Source organism: Melanerpes formicivorus, unplaced genomic scaffold (genome assembly GCF_026170545.1).
Source record: "Melanerpes formicivorus ecotype bairdi unplaced genomic scaffold, bMelFor1.0.p_v2 SCAF_59, whole genome shotgun sequence".
NCBI classification, from domain to species: domain Eukaryota; kingdom Metazoa; phylum Chordata; class Aves; order Piciformes; family Picidae; genus Melanerpes; species Melanerpes formicivorus.
This window is the reverse complement of record NW_027142411.1, coordinates 4,533,594-4,550,308: the sequence shown is the minus strand read 5'-3', so window position 1 is coordinate 4,550,308 and position 16,715 is coordinate 4,533,594. Positions and strand designations below refer to the sequence as shown.

General features: G+C 44.0%; 1 protein-coding gene across 2 annotated transcripts in view; it reads left to right on the top strand.

The window, feature by feature from the left end:
• The window catches only part of TDRD12 (tudor domain containing 12), a 34,335-nt gene that overhangs the window by 15,028 nt on the left and 2,592 nt on the right, over window positions 1–16,715 (top strand). For both annotated transcript variants that reach the window (XM_068161701.1, XM_068161700.1), the window contains exons 15-27: window positions 837–964; window positions 1,401–1,592; window positions 5,426–5,554; window positions 7,728–7,845; window positions 8,447–8,580; window positions 8,671–8,888; window positions 9,553–9,655; window positions 10,794–10,981; window positions 11,272–11,482; window positions 11,976–12,068; window positions 13,314–13,483; window positions 15,894–16,015; window positions 16,477–16,531. In XM_068161701.1, coding sequence (XP_068017802.1) covers window positions 837–964; window positions 1,401–1,592; window positions 5,426–5,554; window positions 7,728–7,845; window positions 8,447–8,580; window positions 8,671–8,888; window positions 9,553–9,655; window positions 10,794–10,981; window positions 11,272–11,482; window positions 11,976–12,068; window positions 13,314–13,483; window positions 15,894–16,015; window positions 16,477–16,531 — 1,861 coding nt within the window. The remainder of the gene's footprint in view (window positions 1–836; window positions 965–1,400; window positions 1,593–5,425; window positions 5,555–7,727; window positions 7,846–8,446; window positions 8,581–8,670; window positions 8,889–9,552; window positions 9,656–10,793; window positions 10,982–11,271; window positions 11,483–11,975; window positions 12,069–13,313; window positions 13,484–15,893; window positions 16,016–16,476; window positions 16,532–16,715) is intronic.

The following is a 16,715-nucleotide window of genomic DNA, read 5'->3' as shown; positions in this document are numbered from 1 at the left end:
GGGTGTGGCCTCACCAGGGCAGGGTAGAGGGAAGAGAAGAGTCTTTCAGCCTGCTGCCTACACTCTTAATGCAGGAGACTGTTGGCCTTTGTGGCCATGAAGGCACATTGTTGGCTCCTGGTGAACTAACCCACCAGCAGTCCCAGGTCCTTCTCCACAGAAAGAAGCCATTTTTAATGTTGAAGTTTTTTATTCTATAAAGTGGTAATTTTGTTTCGTTAACGTTGTAACTGTAGTAATCGAGTGAAGCTTCAGCAGAGATGCTTCACAGTAAGTAATCTGAACAGCTGCCTTTTTGGCAGCTTTTTTGTCGGTTCCATAACATTTACTTTTGGGGCAAGTTAGCGGTAGAGGTTTACTGGAGCAGCGTGGACAGCATGGATAACATGCCAGTGTTTGAACTCTTGCTGAGCAGCACTTGCTCAGTTTTACACTGGAACTTTTCTAAAGGCTGTCCTTGCATGTATTTAGAGTTGCTCACTCTCTGGTTCTGAAGTTCTTCCCTCCACTTCAGTTCCCATACTGGGAAACTCCATGGCAACTTGCTTTGTGAACCTTAGACCTTTGAGTCCTTCAAACATTCACTGAGTCCTACCTACTCAGGTCTTGAAGGTACACAGGGATGGAAGAACAGAAGCAAACTGAAGTTGTGTTGGCCACAAGTCAGAAAATAGAATTCAATGTTCACTACTCCTAATAGTGACTGCTCTCTAACTTCAGGATCACACAACTGAAATTCAAACCTGGCCTTCTTAAAAGAATTGTCGTGTCATGTCCTGTGGTGTCGTCTTAGTGTCCTTCAGGGTGTAAGGTAGCTGTCTGCTTCCTGTTTGCAGGTGAAGTCATTGTGACCACACCATACAGCCTCCTGAGACTGTTTGAACATCAGGGGTTGTTATTTTGTCAACTTTGCCATCTAGTTCTTGATGAGATTGAGGTGCTGTTCTCTGATGCTGCTGAGCAGGTAAATGCCCTAGGCCTTCAGTTTGTGAAATGTTGGTTGGGTTGTGCATGGCCTTAACAGAGGCACGTGCCAAAAAAAAAGAAAAAATCACTTTTTTGAGCCCCTGTGGTAGAATTGGGAATAAAAGAGAATAGAGAAAAACAAAAAAAACCTTACCTGTGTAAGTTTAGCTGCATGAAACACTGAAAAAGTGGAGCTGTAGTAATCTCTGAGGTCGGATCTCCCTGCTCTTGGTTGTGTGTGCAGGTACGTGCTGTGCCTTTGCTGTCTTGTCACTTCTTGCTCCAGAAGCCCTTAGAATAACAGGATGAAAGTGCACAAAGCCAGTACTTCACTTTGGGATGTAAAACTTGTGTGTTGCTGTGGTGCTGGTTTTGTGACTAGAAAAAAATGTGCTGCAACAGCATAAGAGGATAGATGTGGGTTTTCTTTCTAGGTTTTTGCTATATTAGATTGTTGCAAGAAAGCCTTTGGTGCTGAGAAGCGGGGGTGCTCCCCGCAGCAGATCATTGCTGTTGGAACTCACTGGCATAAACACATCGCACTCTTAGCAGAGGAGTTCATGAATGACCCTTACGTTGTGATAACAGCAGTGGAAGAAGCTTCCATCTATGGAAACGTGCAACAGGTAAACACTTGAGGATGGCATCACTTTGTTGAGGTTTTGCTGTTTGTATTGATCAATGCCCATTTAAGAGGCTGCTGATAGTTCTTTCATCAATATTTTAACACCTTCTGAGTGTGTAGTGCTGCAATTCTAACTCAATACTGCCCAAGTGCACCTCCCACATGTGAACTGAGGTGACTATTAGAATACCTCTGAGAGTCAATCGCTGGACAAGCTGTAGGTCTTCTATTTTGCTATGTAGGACAGAGGTGAAAATACTCCCTCAAGTATTTCAAGTCTTGGTACAACCAGGGGATCAAGCCCAGTCAACATGAGTTAATGAAAGGCGGGTCTTGCTTGATGAGTCTGATCATCTTCTATGACAAGGTGACCTGCTTAGTGGATGATGCAGTGAGATCTGGGCAGGCTAGGAAGCTGGGCAAAGGCAAACCTCCTGAAGTTTGGGAAGGACAAGTGCATCTGGAGAGGAACAACAGGCACCAGTATAGACTGGGGGTTGTCCTGCTGAAAAGCAGCCCCATGGAGAAAGAGCTTGGAGGCGTAATGGACAGCAAGTTCTGCATGGGACAGCAATGGTCCCTTGTGGCCAAGAGAGCCAATGGCCTCCTGAGGTGCAGCAAGAAAAGTGTGGCTGGCAGGGCTAGGGAGGTTCTCTTCCCTTTCTACTCTGCCCCGCTAAGACCACGCCTGGAATACTGTGTCCAGTTTTGGGCTTCCCAGTTCAAGAGATGGGAATCTGCTGGGGAGAGTCCAATGGAGAGCTATGGGTATGATTGGAGGACTTGAACACCTCTCTTATGAATAAAGACTGGGAGAACTAGGACTGTTTAGCCTTGAAAGGAGAAGGCTGAGAGAAGATTAATCAATGTCTATAAACATCTGAAGGGTAGGTGTCAGGATGAAGGTGCCAGGCTCTTTTTGGTAGTAAGGACAGGGAACAATGGGTACAAGCTGGAATGTGGGAAGTTTAACCTCAACACATGGTGATACCTCTTTGCTGTGAGGGTGATGGAGCCCTGGAGAAAGCTGTCCAGAGAGGTTGTGGAGTCTCCTAGTCTGGACACTTTCAAAGCCTGTCTGCATGTGTTTCTGTGTGACCTGCTACAGGTCACCCTGCTTTGGCAGTGGGGCTGAACTTGATCTCCAGAGCTCCCTTCCAGCTGATACCGTTCTGTGAAAGGCTGTGGACATCAGATGGCTGGACTTTGGTAAAGCCTTCGACACGGCTCTCCACAGCATCCTCCTGGAGAAACTGGCTGCCCGTGTTCTCAACAGGCACATTCTGTCTTGGGTTAGAAACTGGCTGGTTGGCCAGGCCTGAAGAGTGGTGGTGGATGGATTTCGACCCATTTTGCAGCCGGTGGTGTTCCCCAGGGCTCAGCATGGGGGCCAGTTTTTAGCTAAAAAGTATTTGATGTGGTGCAGCATGCTTGTGGAGTGTGAAGGACCACCTCCTCTGTGTCCAGGAGCTCTGTGTACCAACAAAGAGAAAAGCAGGTAAGAATGCTAGGAGGCCTGCCTGGATGGGCAAGGAGCTACTGGACACACTATTACTTAAAAGGAAACTCTACAGGAAGTGGAGGGAAGGACAGGTAGAACAGGGGGAATACAAGGAAGCTGCCCGAGCAGCAAGAGTCCTGGTCAGGAAAGCCAAAGCAGAGTTTGAGTTGAATCTAGCCAGGGAGATTAAAGGGAATACTAAGAACTTTTACAGGTATATTAATGGGAAGAAGAAGACTAGGGAAGGTGTGGGCCCCCTCAGAAAAGAAAATGGTGACATGGTCACCTGTGATGAGGAAAAGGCTGAGGTACTTAATAACTTCTTTACCTCAGTCTTCACTGCAAGGGCCTCTAGCCACACTCCTGATGTTATGGAAGTCAAAGCCAGGGACAGGGAGGAAGAACTGCCCATTGTAAGTGCAGATCAGGTTCGTGATCATCTGAAGAACCTGAAAGTGTTCAAGTCCATGGGACTCGACGGGTTACACCCACGGGTGCTGAGAGAACTGGCAGATGAGGTTGCTAAACCCCTCTCTATTATATTTCAAAAGTCCTGGCAGTCTGGTGAAGTCCCCACAGACTGGAAAAGGGGAAACATTGCCCCCATCTTCAAAAAGGGCAAGAAGGAGGAACCAGGGAACTACAGGCCAGTCAGTCTCACCTCTGTGCCTGGAAAGATCATGGAACAGATCCTCCTGGAGTCACTACTCGCTCAAAAGAATAGTGAAGAGGTGATTGGGAACAGTCAGCATGGCTTTGCCAAGGGCAAATCCTGCCTGACCAACCTGGTGGCCTTCTATGAGCAGGTGACAAAATTAATAGCTGAGGGGCGAGCAACTGATGTCGTTTACCTGGACCTGAGCAAAGCCTTCGACACTGTCCCGCACCACATCCTGGTCTCCAGGCTGGTGACACATGGGTGTGATGGGTGACCACTAGATGGATAAGGAACTGGCTTGATGGCCGCACCCAAAGAGTGGCTGTCAATGGCTCCATGTCCCAGTGGAGGCCAGTGACAAGTGGAGTCCCTCAGGGATCAGTCCTGGGACCTATCTTATTCAACATCTTTGTGGGGGACATGGACAGTGGCATTGAGTGCACCCTCAGCAAGTTTGCTGATGACACCAAGCTGTGTGGTGCAGCAGACACGCTGGAGGGAAGGGAGGCCATCCAGAGGGACCTTGACAGGCTGGAGAGGTGGGCACAGGCCAACCTCATGAAGTTCAATAAGAGCAAGTGCAGGGTCCTGCATCTGGGTCGAGGCAATCCCAGGCACAAATACAGGCTAGGCAGTGACTGGCTGGAGGATAGCCCTGAGGAGAGAGACTTGGGGGTGCTGGTGGACAAAAAGCTCAACATGAGCTCTCAGTGTGCACTTGCAGCCTGCAAAGCCAATCAGATCCTGGGCTGCATCAGGAGAAGTGTGGCTAGCAGGTCGAGGGAGGTGATCCTCCCCCTCTACTCAGCCCTGGTGAGACCCCACCTGGAGTACTGTGTCCAGTTCTGGAGCCCCTATTACAAGAGGGATGTGGAGGTGCTGGAACGTGTCCAGAGAAGGGCCACGAGGATGATCAGAGGGCTGGAGCACCTCTCCTATGAGGACAGACTGAAGGAGTTGGGGCTGTACAGTCTGCAGAAGAGAAGGCTCCGAGGAGACCTAATTGTCGCCTTCCAGTATCTGAAGGGGGCCTACAGGAAGGCAGGGGAAGGACTTCTCAGGATATCAGGTAGTGATAGGACTAGGGGGAATGGAATGAAGCTGGAGGTGGGGAGATTCAGGCTGGATGTGAGGAGGAGGTTCTTCACCATGAGAGTGGTGAAACCCTGGAATGGGTTGTCCAGGGAGGTGGTCGAGGCCCCGTCCCTGGGGGTGTTTAAGAGCAGGCTGGATGAGGCTCTGTCCAGCCTGATCTAGTGTGGGGTGTCCCTGCCCATGGCAGGGGGGTTGGAACTAGATGATCCTTGTGGTCCCTTCCAACCCTGAATGAAACTATGAAACTATGAAGCTTTTTTTGTTGGTACTTGAAAATGCCAAACTTCAAGAATGATTGTTAGCTAAAATGGAATTAATTAAAAATCTTACTGTGGGATTTTGATGAGATGGGATTTTATTTATGCTTCTGGAAGCTGTCCTAAGTTGCATTCCCTTTGTGAGAGCTGTCTCTTCTGTAAGTTTAACAGAAGACCTGCCACTTACCAGGGCAGCTACCCTTTGCCAGATTCTCTTTGGCATTATGTACCAATGCTAAGTGCTTGCTAAAATGAGGAGTTCTGTAATGAAAGACACAGGGATTGCGTGAACTATCAGCCTCCTGGGTTTTGTGTACTTCTAGGTCGTGCAACCCTGCATGAGCAGTGAGAGGACTGCTGTGTTACTCAGAATACTGGGGTGTACCCCCAGTGGTCTTCAGAAGGTACTGGTGTTCACAGATTCTGTGAATGAAGCAGAAATGGTTCATGAGGTAAGAAAGTATTTACGTAAGTAGGTGGGGCTTTGATTCTTAAAACAAAAAAAGAGTGTCACGGTGTAGTGTAGACGACAGAACGGAATCAGTACGGACGACCGATATGACCTAGCGTTGCTCCTTTATTGTATCAGTGTTGCTCTAGTATTGTAAGACTATTGTTCCTTTATTAAGGGAACCTTTACAGCTTATATAGACTCGGAGATCATCGTTGGCATAGCTTCATGGGTTCCTCACGAGTGACCACACGTCGTACTACTATCGATTATTGGTTAAACTGCTAACAACACGTGAGGTGGTTGATGCGGGTGTACGTGCTGTTGTTCCACGATAACTCTCTGTGTTTATAGCTACCAGTGTCCTGCTTTAGCTACATGCTGCAGGCACAGCACTGTTCTGCTAAACTGCTAGCTGCTTCTGTGCTTATGCTGAGCATGGCCTACCACCATGTCAGGCTCCAAGCCTCTACTGCCAGATTGCTCACACTGCGTATTGCCACAGTGTAGAGGAGGAGCATCAGTTTGGAAGCTAATTATTTCTGCTAAAAATAGCCCAACTCTGCCCTTCTGCCACCGAGAAGAAAGCTTCACCGACAGGAACATCTGGTGTAGGATGCATTCACTGTCAATTTCTAAACTATGTTGTGTCAGGTGGGAGCTTGGAGCTGGATCTGAGTGGCTTTCTGCCAGTAAAAGTTATGTCAGTTTTCATTTATTTTTTTAACTGTTTTCAAGAGTGGCAGGGGGTGTTTGGGCGGGGGGGGGACATGACAGGGGGGATGGACTTAAGCCACCATGCTAAGAAGTTCTTTTCTGTTGCTTTTAACTCTGGAGTAGTTGAAATTGTAGAGGGCTGTTTCTCTGGTTTGAAGATACATTTTCTGTTGTCTTGTGGAAGCCTATGAGGATTCTGTGAGGCTTCAGGTGGTAAGGCATCCTTAACACGTGTTTACTTCGAGTGGCATAAAGCTGCTTTGAGGTTGCCTGCACTAGAGCATGCTCCAGTTTCTCAGCTTTCTTGGAGGATTGTGTACTCCATGTTTGAGGCAGAGACTAAGAAGGGGGTTTCCTGCCATTCTTCTTTCTTCAGATACTATAGCAATGAAGATACTTATTTAGCAACATAGGAATAGAAGAACCTCTGTTTCCATGTTGCTTTGGTTATCCAACAGAACAAACTCAGAGGAGGACATTCTGATTTGGCTGGGAAGTGGCTCAGTTAAGCCTGGATAGGGGGATGTGGGTGATGGGGAGGAGGCAGGCTGTGAGGATGTTAGAATTAAAACCTTTAGCTACAGCTTCAAGGATGGGATAAGCAAAAGGATATGTGGCTGTATTGGTCAGATGTCATAAGAAGAGATGTCAGTGCTGAAACATGGGAGTATGTTCCCTGACAGAGGCTGGAGTAGATTCTGTGTGATTTAAAGGATTCTTATGTGAATCTTGGTATATTAAGAATCTCTAAGCTTTGATAGTTGTTAATGGAAGGAAATCTGGTTTTGTCTCGTGACTTTAACACATTTTCCATCAGTATTTGAGGGTTAATTTCTTCAAGCATATCCAAACCACTCCACCACCACTTAAAAGAGGATTTGTTGATAGCTAAAAAAGTACCAAAGCTCTTTGTAGTAATTCTTGTCTACACTGACTTCAAATATCCTAAATGGTGTAAAGAATATTCTAAGAATTGTTAGTTCTTTAGACATGGCAGCTTACCAAATAAGTAAGGCTTTTATAGTGGTTCAGTTGTGAACCTTAAACTTGACAAAGCCTTCTGAGAATACTAAGTTCGTGCAAGTTCAGTGAGGGTTTTTTGTGCTTTCTCAGAGACTAAATTGTGAGCCTGCTTGTTACTGTATGATAGAACCCACTTGGAATGGAGAGCATCTTAATGATGCAGAAAGATCCTAATGGAATTTGGGCTTTCTCAAATATCTGTTAAATGTATTAACCCATGGGAATCTGAGCTTTATTTGTTTTCTTTTTATAGAGGAAATTAATGAACTTGATCTGTAATTTTTTTTTTCATGTAAGCAACTTAAATTTCACTAACCCTTCCCCTTGGCTCTCTTTACAATAGCCAAGGTATACTAGATACTAAATTAGAGGCACTTTATTAGAGCAGTTCTTGCTGTATGGGAAGAATGTGTAACTTCTTCCTTTTTATCCAGGCATTGAAGAGCAGCTCAATAACTTCCTTGAAAATACATAAGGAGAGCAAACTTCATTTCAAGTATATATTAGAGCAGTGGACAAAGAAGTATAGCTCTGGCACTCCTACTGTGTTGGGTGAGTATTTTCTTTCTGTCTAGTTGTGACTTGTCCTAATGGTGACTCAGCTTTCAGAGAATTGCCATGATTCCACAGTTCTGTGATGCACATGGAGGGCATTTTCAGTTTGAGGTAACGTGACCTCTGAAGCCTTACTGTTGTCATTTCCCACGTATTATGGTAGAATTTTATTGTTCAAGTTGATTGCAGTAGCAAAAACTCTGACCCAGTTTCAAGCTTCATCTTTGTTTGGTACTTCAGAAGCAAGACTGACCTACATCTGCCTTGTAGGTTCATACCACTGTGTTAGCATTCCTGTATTCCTTCAGACGTTTTCTGTCTTACTCCTGTGAAGTAAATAGTAAATGAATTTGCTGGAGGCAAATCTATTTACAGCCCATGTCAGTATCCTGGAACAGAGTTGTTGGATTATTAGAGGCTAACATGGAATGCTGTTTCTGCCATGTGATTAACTGAAGAAAGGTAATGCCTTATGTAAGTGTATTGAAAAATACTTTTCATTCTGAGGTGAATGGGTGGGGAGAAGGGGGTAATACAATACTTCACGCAGTTCAGATATTACAGGTTTCTTAAGGGTGTGCATAAAACATCTGCTCAGTTTTAACAGATGATTGCATGCAGTCGTTGGGAATTACAGATGCAACTTGTGTGATACATTTCAGTTTGCCTTCCCCAAGAATCTTTGGTCAGCGTCTGCACAGCATGTCTGACAACTTCTGTCCTGTGACAAAGGTATGACTGGATCTTCAGTGGGTGGCTGTTATGTTTTATTATGAAGTGGTGGATGCATTAAAATCTTTTTTTAAAAATCCTTTTTTGGAGGCTTCTGCAGCTCAGGAATATATAGAGGCAAGGTCAGTAATGCTACTAACGGCAAACAGCGGATGTCACGTGCTGGAGATCCTGCAGTATTTGCAGCGTGCAGGAGCTGTAATGCCACCAGAACTGCACAGTTTTACTGCCAAGGTGCTAGAAGCTGAAGAAGAAAAGAAACTTTCGAGGCCGCTGTGTGCCTATCTTAAAGCATTTGGGATTTGCAAGTAAGGAAATGCCAAGTTTTTTGACGCTCATACCGACACAGGGAGACATTGTTTGCCTTGAATGAGGACCACTTGTACTTACTTGATGAATCTTACTGTTGGATACTTCAATTCAAACAAGATTTTGATAATGACTGGAAGTTGTTTGTTTGTTCAATCTATTCCACTCTCCTTAGGTACTTTTATTGGCTGTTACAGGGACCAGTCATGTGCACAATCTGACATGATAGCATAATGCATTGTAACTCCTGTGTAGGTGTACAGGAGGGAACTTAAGGCCATTGATGGGATTTAATGTTCTGACAATAACTGCTTTAGACTCTCCTCCCTTGTCTCCTGTCCCTCCAGAGTGAGGAAGCAGATGATTTCTCTGAGCTGTAGCTTAAGTAACAGGCTTGAAGGAGGAAGCTGAAGTGTTCTCAGATATGATTTCTGGTGTAGATAACTGTTGTTGCAAGTAACCAAAAAAGCTGTGTTGGTGTCTGCTTTACTCTGAAAAAAAGCTTTCTGGTGTTTTCTTGTTTTAAAGGCTGCTTGGCTGACCATAAGTTACTGATGATATTGAGACTGAAATTCAGTATTGAGGGATGAAATTTTGTGTTTAAAGCTGTTGCAACTCACATCAAAATAGTTTGCAATAGAAAAACCTTTTCTTACTACATAGGAATAGAACAATGTGTCCAGAGCGTCATCAGATTAATTTGCAGATAGATGTTGCCCAGAATGTCTTGGATGATAAGATCACCCAGCTGCCTGGATGTGTGACAGTGAGTAGTTGTTCTTTGTTTGGGGGGGTGTCATGGGAAGACAGGTCTGAAATAGCTACTTAGCCTGTTACCTTCTTGTGGCACTCCCTTTCTGCCTGATCAGTAAGCTTGTGTTGGTGGGTTTGAGATCAGAACCTTTGAGCTACATTGATCTGTTTCCAGTGCTAGATGGGTTTGCCTGAAGTAGCAGATAGATTTTGTGATACTCCTGTTATAAACTTGTGTTTACCTGTGGTGTGTTTGAGACAGCAGTTGTGGCCTCTTCCATTTCCTCATCTGCTGACTGCAGAGCCTGGGTGTCTGACTTACAAATCAGTTATCACTTTAAGTGTTCACTTCCTTTATTGTTTGCATCCCCATATAATGTTTCCTTTCTCCAAGAACCTCAAGTCATCTTGTACTTATTTAGGATTTTGATAGCTGGAAATGGCTTTTCTGGTCCTATTCTGTCCTGTCTGGCTTCACCCCATACTGGAGTGAGGCTCGACAGAGCTCTGGGCAACCTGATCTAGTTGAGGATGCCCCTGCTTACTGCAGAGGGGGTTGGGCTGGATGAGCTTAGGAAGTTCCTTTCAACCTAGACCATTCTGTGCTTCGATGCACTACTTCTGCTCTAGACATTTTTGTCCACTCTGGACTGTGGTCAGTTAGTATTATTCAGAATCTTATTGTAGGCTCATAGAATGCTTTGGCTTGGAAGGGACCTGTGAAGGTTATCTAGTCCAACCCCACTGTAATGAGCAGGGACATCGGCAACTAGATGTGGCTGTTCAGAGCCCTGTCCAGCCTGACTTTGAATGTTTCATGGAATGGAGCTTCTGCCACCTCTCTGGGCAACCTGGGCCAGTGTTTCACCTCCATCATTGTTAAAAGTTTCTTCCCTATGCTTAATCTAAATCTACCCTGGTTTAGTTTAAAACCTTCACCCTCTGTCCTGTCACAAGAGTCCCTGCCGAAAAAGCTGTCCCCATCTTTCTTGCAGGCCTGTTTTTAAGTATTGAAAGGCCACAAAGTAGTAGTTCTTTAATCCTCTGAAGTGTATGAATGCAGCAGTGTCTCTGTCGTCTCTTTGGGTTTACCTTTTGTTAATGTAAGGAATCGCCCAGTCCTTGTTTCCTCATCTGTGTTGTGCTTTCAGATCCTGCCTCTCAACGTTGTAACTGCAACAAACTACTTTGGCCGAATAGTAGACAAGGAAAAGGACCAATATACAATTCTTGCTGGAGAAATGAAGGAGTATTTTGAGAAACCCAGTAACAAAATATCTGCTACCACTGTGCAGAAGCTAGGGTTTTATGGGTTGTGTGAGGAAGCATTTTTTCACAGGTAAAAACACTGGGGGTTTAAGTTATTCATATGTGCCTTTTTATGCAAAGTACTTTAAAGCTTTGGCTGTTTAGTTAAAGAAGTGCCAGCCAAGAGCAGCAAAATCGCTGCTCTTCTCATCCTTTAAACGGTATCACATGCCCTTGAAGTTACTGAATGGAAAACAGAACTGCCCATGTGTGCACAGATACTTTGCTGTGAAAATACCCTTTTGAAAGTAAGTAGATAAAAGCTTGTTACAACTGATTATACAAGTAATAATTCCCCGTTTCCTCTCCTGCTGTATCAAGGGTTCAGGTAGTAGAGATTTCCCCAAAAGAGGAGGAAAACTTGTTCTTCAATGTCAAAATTAAATATATAGATGAAGGCAGAACGAGTCAAGTTCAGAACTATCATCTGCTTCACTTACCTGAAAAGTTTCAGTGTCTGCCACCTCAGGCTGTGGAATTTGTGCTTTGTAGAGTGAAACCGATTGATAATGAGCTTGAGTGGAACCCAAAGGTAATACTTAACACGGTTTGCCTGGTATTTCCTTTGTTCTTTATTTTCTGTGTGTTACCTTCTCCAAGAAAACTGCAAACTTAGTGATGGCTTTTTATTTCTGCTGTTGGCCTAGGTTCTAAGAAGTCAGTTTTGTTCTTTGCTTTGCTACAAAATAGTAACATGAAATTTCTGTGATTTTTCTTCTCTGATTTAAATGGCATCTTCCAGAACAAGTTATTGCTGCTTTTGAATCTGGGGAGTAGCAGGGAAAGGGTAGCCCTTGTGCATTGATCCATATCTACATGTTCTTCTGTCAAGGATGTTGCTCCTTTAAAGGCTAATACTATTTTCACTTGCAGGGAAGTTTGGGTCTTTCAATACTTCACTCCAAACCTGGTTTATTCACTGAACACTCTTCATTGCTGTGCTCAGAAGATTGTTTTCATTATAATAAAAATCACTGTCACGTTTGACATACATTTCCAGTGCAGTGAAAACTTGTTTTTCCTAGGTAACTCATTATATTAATCAGAAAATTAAAGGAAAACTGCATGAAGCAAAAATAGTACATACCTTGGGAAATACAGCCTGGGTTGACCCAATGGTAGGTATAGGATTGTGCTTTGTGACAGAGCACCCCTTCTTCTCTTGTCTGCTGTCCCTATTTTGATTTTGTTCTATGTGATACTCGTGTTGTAATACTGTTTGTTAACTTATTGTGGTGGTGTTTGAGTGCTGGAACAAGTTGCTCAAAGGCTGGAGTGTGGCCATACGTGAAGATGCTCAGAGACAATCAGTATGTGGTCCAGGGCAGCTGATTCCAGGTGACCCTGCTTGAGCAGGAGAGCTGGATGTGGGACCAGACCTCCAGAGGTCCCTTCCAGCCTCAACCATTCTGCAATAAGTATGTATGCTTGTGTGTGGATGGAATACACAAGAGACCAAAGCCTTGCCTACGAACCTGGGGAGCTGAATGTGCACCAGTAACAGATCACCAGAGGAGCTGTAAATGTTATCTTAGTTCAGTTAGTTTTACTCTTAAATTTGTGCTGCAAGTTAAAAATGCTTTGGAGCTTTGCTGATGGGAATGAGGAGGATGGGTGCTCTTGTCCCTTCTTCTGTCATGGTTGTTTTGCATTGTTATAGCAGCACAGGCTTCATGGTTGTGCAGACTAAGGCAGCCTTGTGCGTATTCACAAGCTGAATTTCTGTCAGCATTGTTGTTATCAAAGGGAGCTCACGAGGTGTGTTGGGGGGGACTTTGGTTTGCTTTTGCATGTTTAGGTTTTTTGGGTTTTTATCACCTGGACAAAGTAATCAGAAGGGCCTCCCTGTATTTCATGACCGTTGTTTGTGTTTGTCTGGTTGGTATTGCTAAAGAGTATAGTAAGCACTTTGTGTGCTTGGAATGTATCATGCTCACTTTTATCTGACTCTTCAATCAGCTAAACAATAGTGGAAAGAAAGTTATCTGGAGGTAATTTTAGTGGTTTCTTTTCCTACGTGGTTTATCTCAATCGTCCTCTGATGTCCATTCTTCAGTTTTGTTCAGGGGTTTTCTTGCGGTGTCCCCCAGCAGTCTTATTAGGGTCTCAAAGTTACTCTGTTTACTTCATTGCTGTCTTGACTCTCTTAGGAGTAGCTGCTAGTCATAATCACCATGAACAAGGCAGGGGGGTCAGCTTTGAAAACAGTTCAACATGGGTAGGTTCCTGCTTGAAAATCAGAGAAAACAAATTGCTTCCAGCTGTAAATAAATGGGGGTATGCTTGAGGCGTTGCTTAAGCATAGAGGTAAAGCGTGACCAGTGATGAACAGTGGCTTCCATGGAGTGTGTTCTGTAATTCAGGTCCGGGTCACCAGGATTCCTGCTTTGAAGACAATAATCAATGAATACAACGTTCGAGCTGAGATCTTGTCTACGGGTCTAGGAGCTGACAATCCGGAACATGTAACGCAGCTTCGGAAGTTGTGTGGATGCGTGAAAGTATTGGACCACGCAGAAGACTTGGAGCCCTTGTAGGTGTTTACAGTTGGATTTTTGGTTGGTGGTTGTTTTTGGTTTTCTTAGCATGTAATTTACTAAGAAAAAAAAAAAAAAATCTGTTTTTCAACTTTGGCTATTTTTGGGTTAATGTTCCTGAATCTGACAGTTCTCATTTGAGCACAGACACTTTGTGATAAGCCTGCTTTCCTTTAGCCGCATAATCATGGGCAGAAAACCTAGCAGTTCTGGAAGCTGCTAAACTGCTGTTTGATGCAGACAAACATGTGGAGCCTAGAGTCTTTTGTTAGTGGCTTTTTGGGGACTTAGCCAGTACCTACTACCAGTCAGTACAGTAGAGCATGTTGTTAGTGTCTGTACAGCTGGAGAGTTCAAGCTGGAAAATAAAAATACCTTACTTTAGAAGGATTGGTGCTGTGCATTAAGTGTGGCTGCATGATGTTCTCTGCAGTAACAGCACTGCACTTCTTGCTTTCTTGCCTTCCAGACTTTTAGAACTGAGTGAATATTGTATGTGCTCACTTTTTAGAAGTATTTACTAACAAGACACTTGTAGCTCTTTTTGTTCTGCCCTCTGTGTGGCACCTTATTCAGGAGATTCTTTAGCTGCTCTTCAGTTTGGAAAGATGTCACTGGAAATGTAGTTCAGATGCTGTTCTCTGGCAAAACAAGATTTTATTGACTATTTACAAGGAAGAGAGAAATATCAAATATTTTCTTACTCTCTGAAGTACTGCATCATAAGGAAAAAACATTACTGGAATACCAGCATGGGCAGCTGGGGCAGGGTTGGGCAAGTTATTTAAGGCTACTGTCTCTGTGACCTGGACAGTCAGGAAGATGAGGAAGCCTAGCCCACTCCATAGTTACTGCCACCTTAGACTGAGGTTCCTTAATTTCTGTCTAGAGCTGTGCCACAGTCTGGTCTTAGCCAGAGGATTTGGGGTTTTCCCCATGTTTTGTTCAAGGTTACAAATCCATTTGGTTGTTCAGGTTGTGAACAGCGTTTGCACTGTTGATGTTTGGGAGGCTATTTCGGACGCTGTTCCTTACCGAGGTTTCTGCTACCTCAAGCACGACCTTTTTAGTTTGTTTATTCCTTCATGCTGTTAGTCAGCAGGAACATTGGTAACTGAAGCATGTAATGGCAGAGAACAGCTAACTTCTGTGGTGCTGCTGTGTGCAACAGTTCTGTCTCAGATGCCTGTGATGCAGCTCTTGGGTCACTTTCTGCAGACTCTCTAGGTCTGATACTGCTGTTCACACATTCAGAACTGACTGCAGCCTTGTTTAGTAAGGTACTACTTGAACTGAAAGGAGTTTTCCTGTAAGATGTGGTCAAACTGAGTAACTTGAACTTTGAGGCAAGATTAGGCTCTTGTGGGCCTGGGGTTCCCAAAGCTATTCAGTAAATCATAGGAGACTTTGTGAAGCATTTTGAGTCCTTGGAGTATATGATGCAGAAATACCTTGTTTAAAAAAATACTGTTTGATTTCCTGTGCTGTGTTTTACCTACTGCCAATGAATTGAGTTGAAGTTATTTTGATAAGCCAACAAGCATTTTGTAAAGGTGGAAGTGGTTAAAGTTATTTCTCATTTCAGATTAGTCATTAACTTACTTCCAAATTAATTAAGGTAAGTAGTGTCAGTTTGGACTAAAGATGGCTTCACAGGTGCTTAATACTAAATCTTCATTATGGATTAATTTGAAAGTTAGTGTTTCTGCAGACTGAAGCATGAGGTGATGGCTTACTAGCCTGGCTGCAGTCCCCTTATAGGCCCCTAGGTGCAATGGGAGAAAGTCTTTTTCATTGTTGCAGGTGGCTGTGTTTCAGAAGCTGCACATCTGTGTTCTGCTCAGTCACATTTTGCCAGAGACTTGGAGGCTGCAGAGCCTCTAGAGGGGATCATGGTTGCCACCTCTGAGCTCTCAAGCAGTCTGACTCTTGCCATGTTTCCTGACTCTTGAGTCTAGCTAGTGAAGCCCCTAGCTGTACAGCTGGGAAGCCAGAGGTCTCTTGCTAATGCACAAAGATCTTTGAGTATTCTGAACTGTCTTACTTTTCCTAAATCAGGACGAAAGATGACCCAACCCTCCTCAACCTACTGGAATCCTTTGTGAAAGGCAATCATTTCTCTGTCCAGGCCTATCACACACAGCAAGACCAGCAGACTGTTGTGATGCAGAGCTGGTACCATCAGAATTCTGAATTATACTCCTAACTTGGGTTCTGTATAAATACTTCTTGCTGAGTCACTGAATTTCAGCTCCCCTGTGGTGAGATTTGTTTTGCTGGAAGTGCATCGTGTTGTGGGCTATGAGTTACAATCTTCAAGCAGATTTTCCATCATGATTAGAAATCCTTTAAATAGCAAACATACTTAGACCCTTTCATTTGAAAAATCTCTTTTTCTGTGTTTAGAGGCATAAAGGAGGGTACAAGTGGTCCAGGAAGTGCATCCAGTCCACAGGATGTATCAATAGAGGAAAAATCTACTGAAAACTGTAATTCTTCTGAAATTACTGTTGGGAGCAATCCGTGTGGTAAAGCTTTCCATAATTTCCAGAAATCATAAGACTCCAATGGAAGTTAACTGCTTGAATGCTTCAGGCTGTACTGATAACATCAGTGTTAGTTGTTTCACTTCTGAAACTGGAGTAAATTTCTGAGGTGACATCTTTCACAATAGCATCTTGAGGCTGAAAAAACCTTTGCCTGACCTGGAAAACTGTTCTTGCTGTGGTGTTGGGTTGGTTTTTGTGTGGGTGGGTTGGTTGGTTTTCTAATATTCTTACACAAGCTCTAGTACTCCTCTTAGTTAAAATTTTCTGCTGAATTTATTAAATGTATTAGATCTTATCAGAGAACCTGATAAAAATGTCAGACTTGTAGCAGTAATCTGACTGCTAGCAAGTTCTTTTATGATGGCAATGGGTGTTGGGAAGTACCTGGCTTCCATAGTGTAGAGCAATACAAAACACGTTTCTGAATTTCTCGGTTTTAGATGGTGTAGCTCAAACTAAGGAAGCAGAAGGGACGACTCTGCGCCAGCATAAATGGTATGGAAGTTCAGAGTGGTTTATACCCTGTGCTTGCTTTGTGCTGTGAACTGCCAGATTGTCCTGACCGGGGTGGTTTGTGTTTGTGGTAGGCAGGTGTAACGCAGGTGGAAGTGTTCTCTTCCATCAGTGCAGCCACAGTCATCCGGTACAAGTACACCTGCCTTCTTGCGAATCCCCTCAG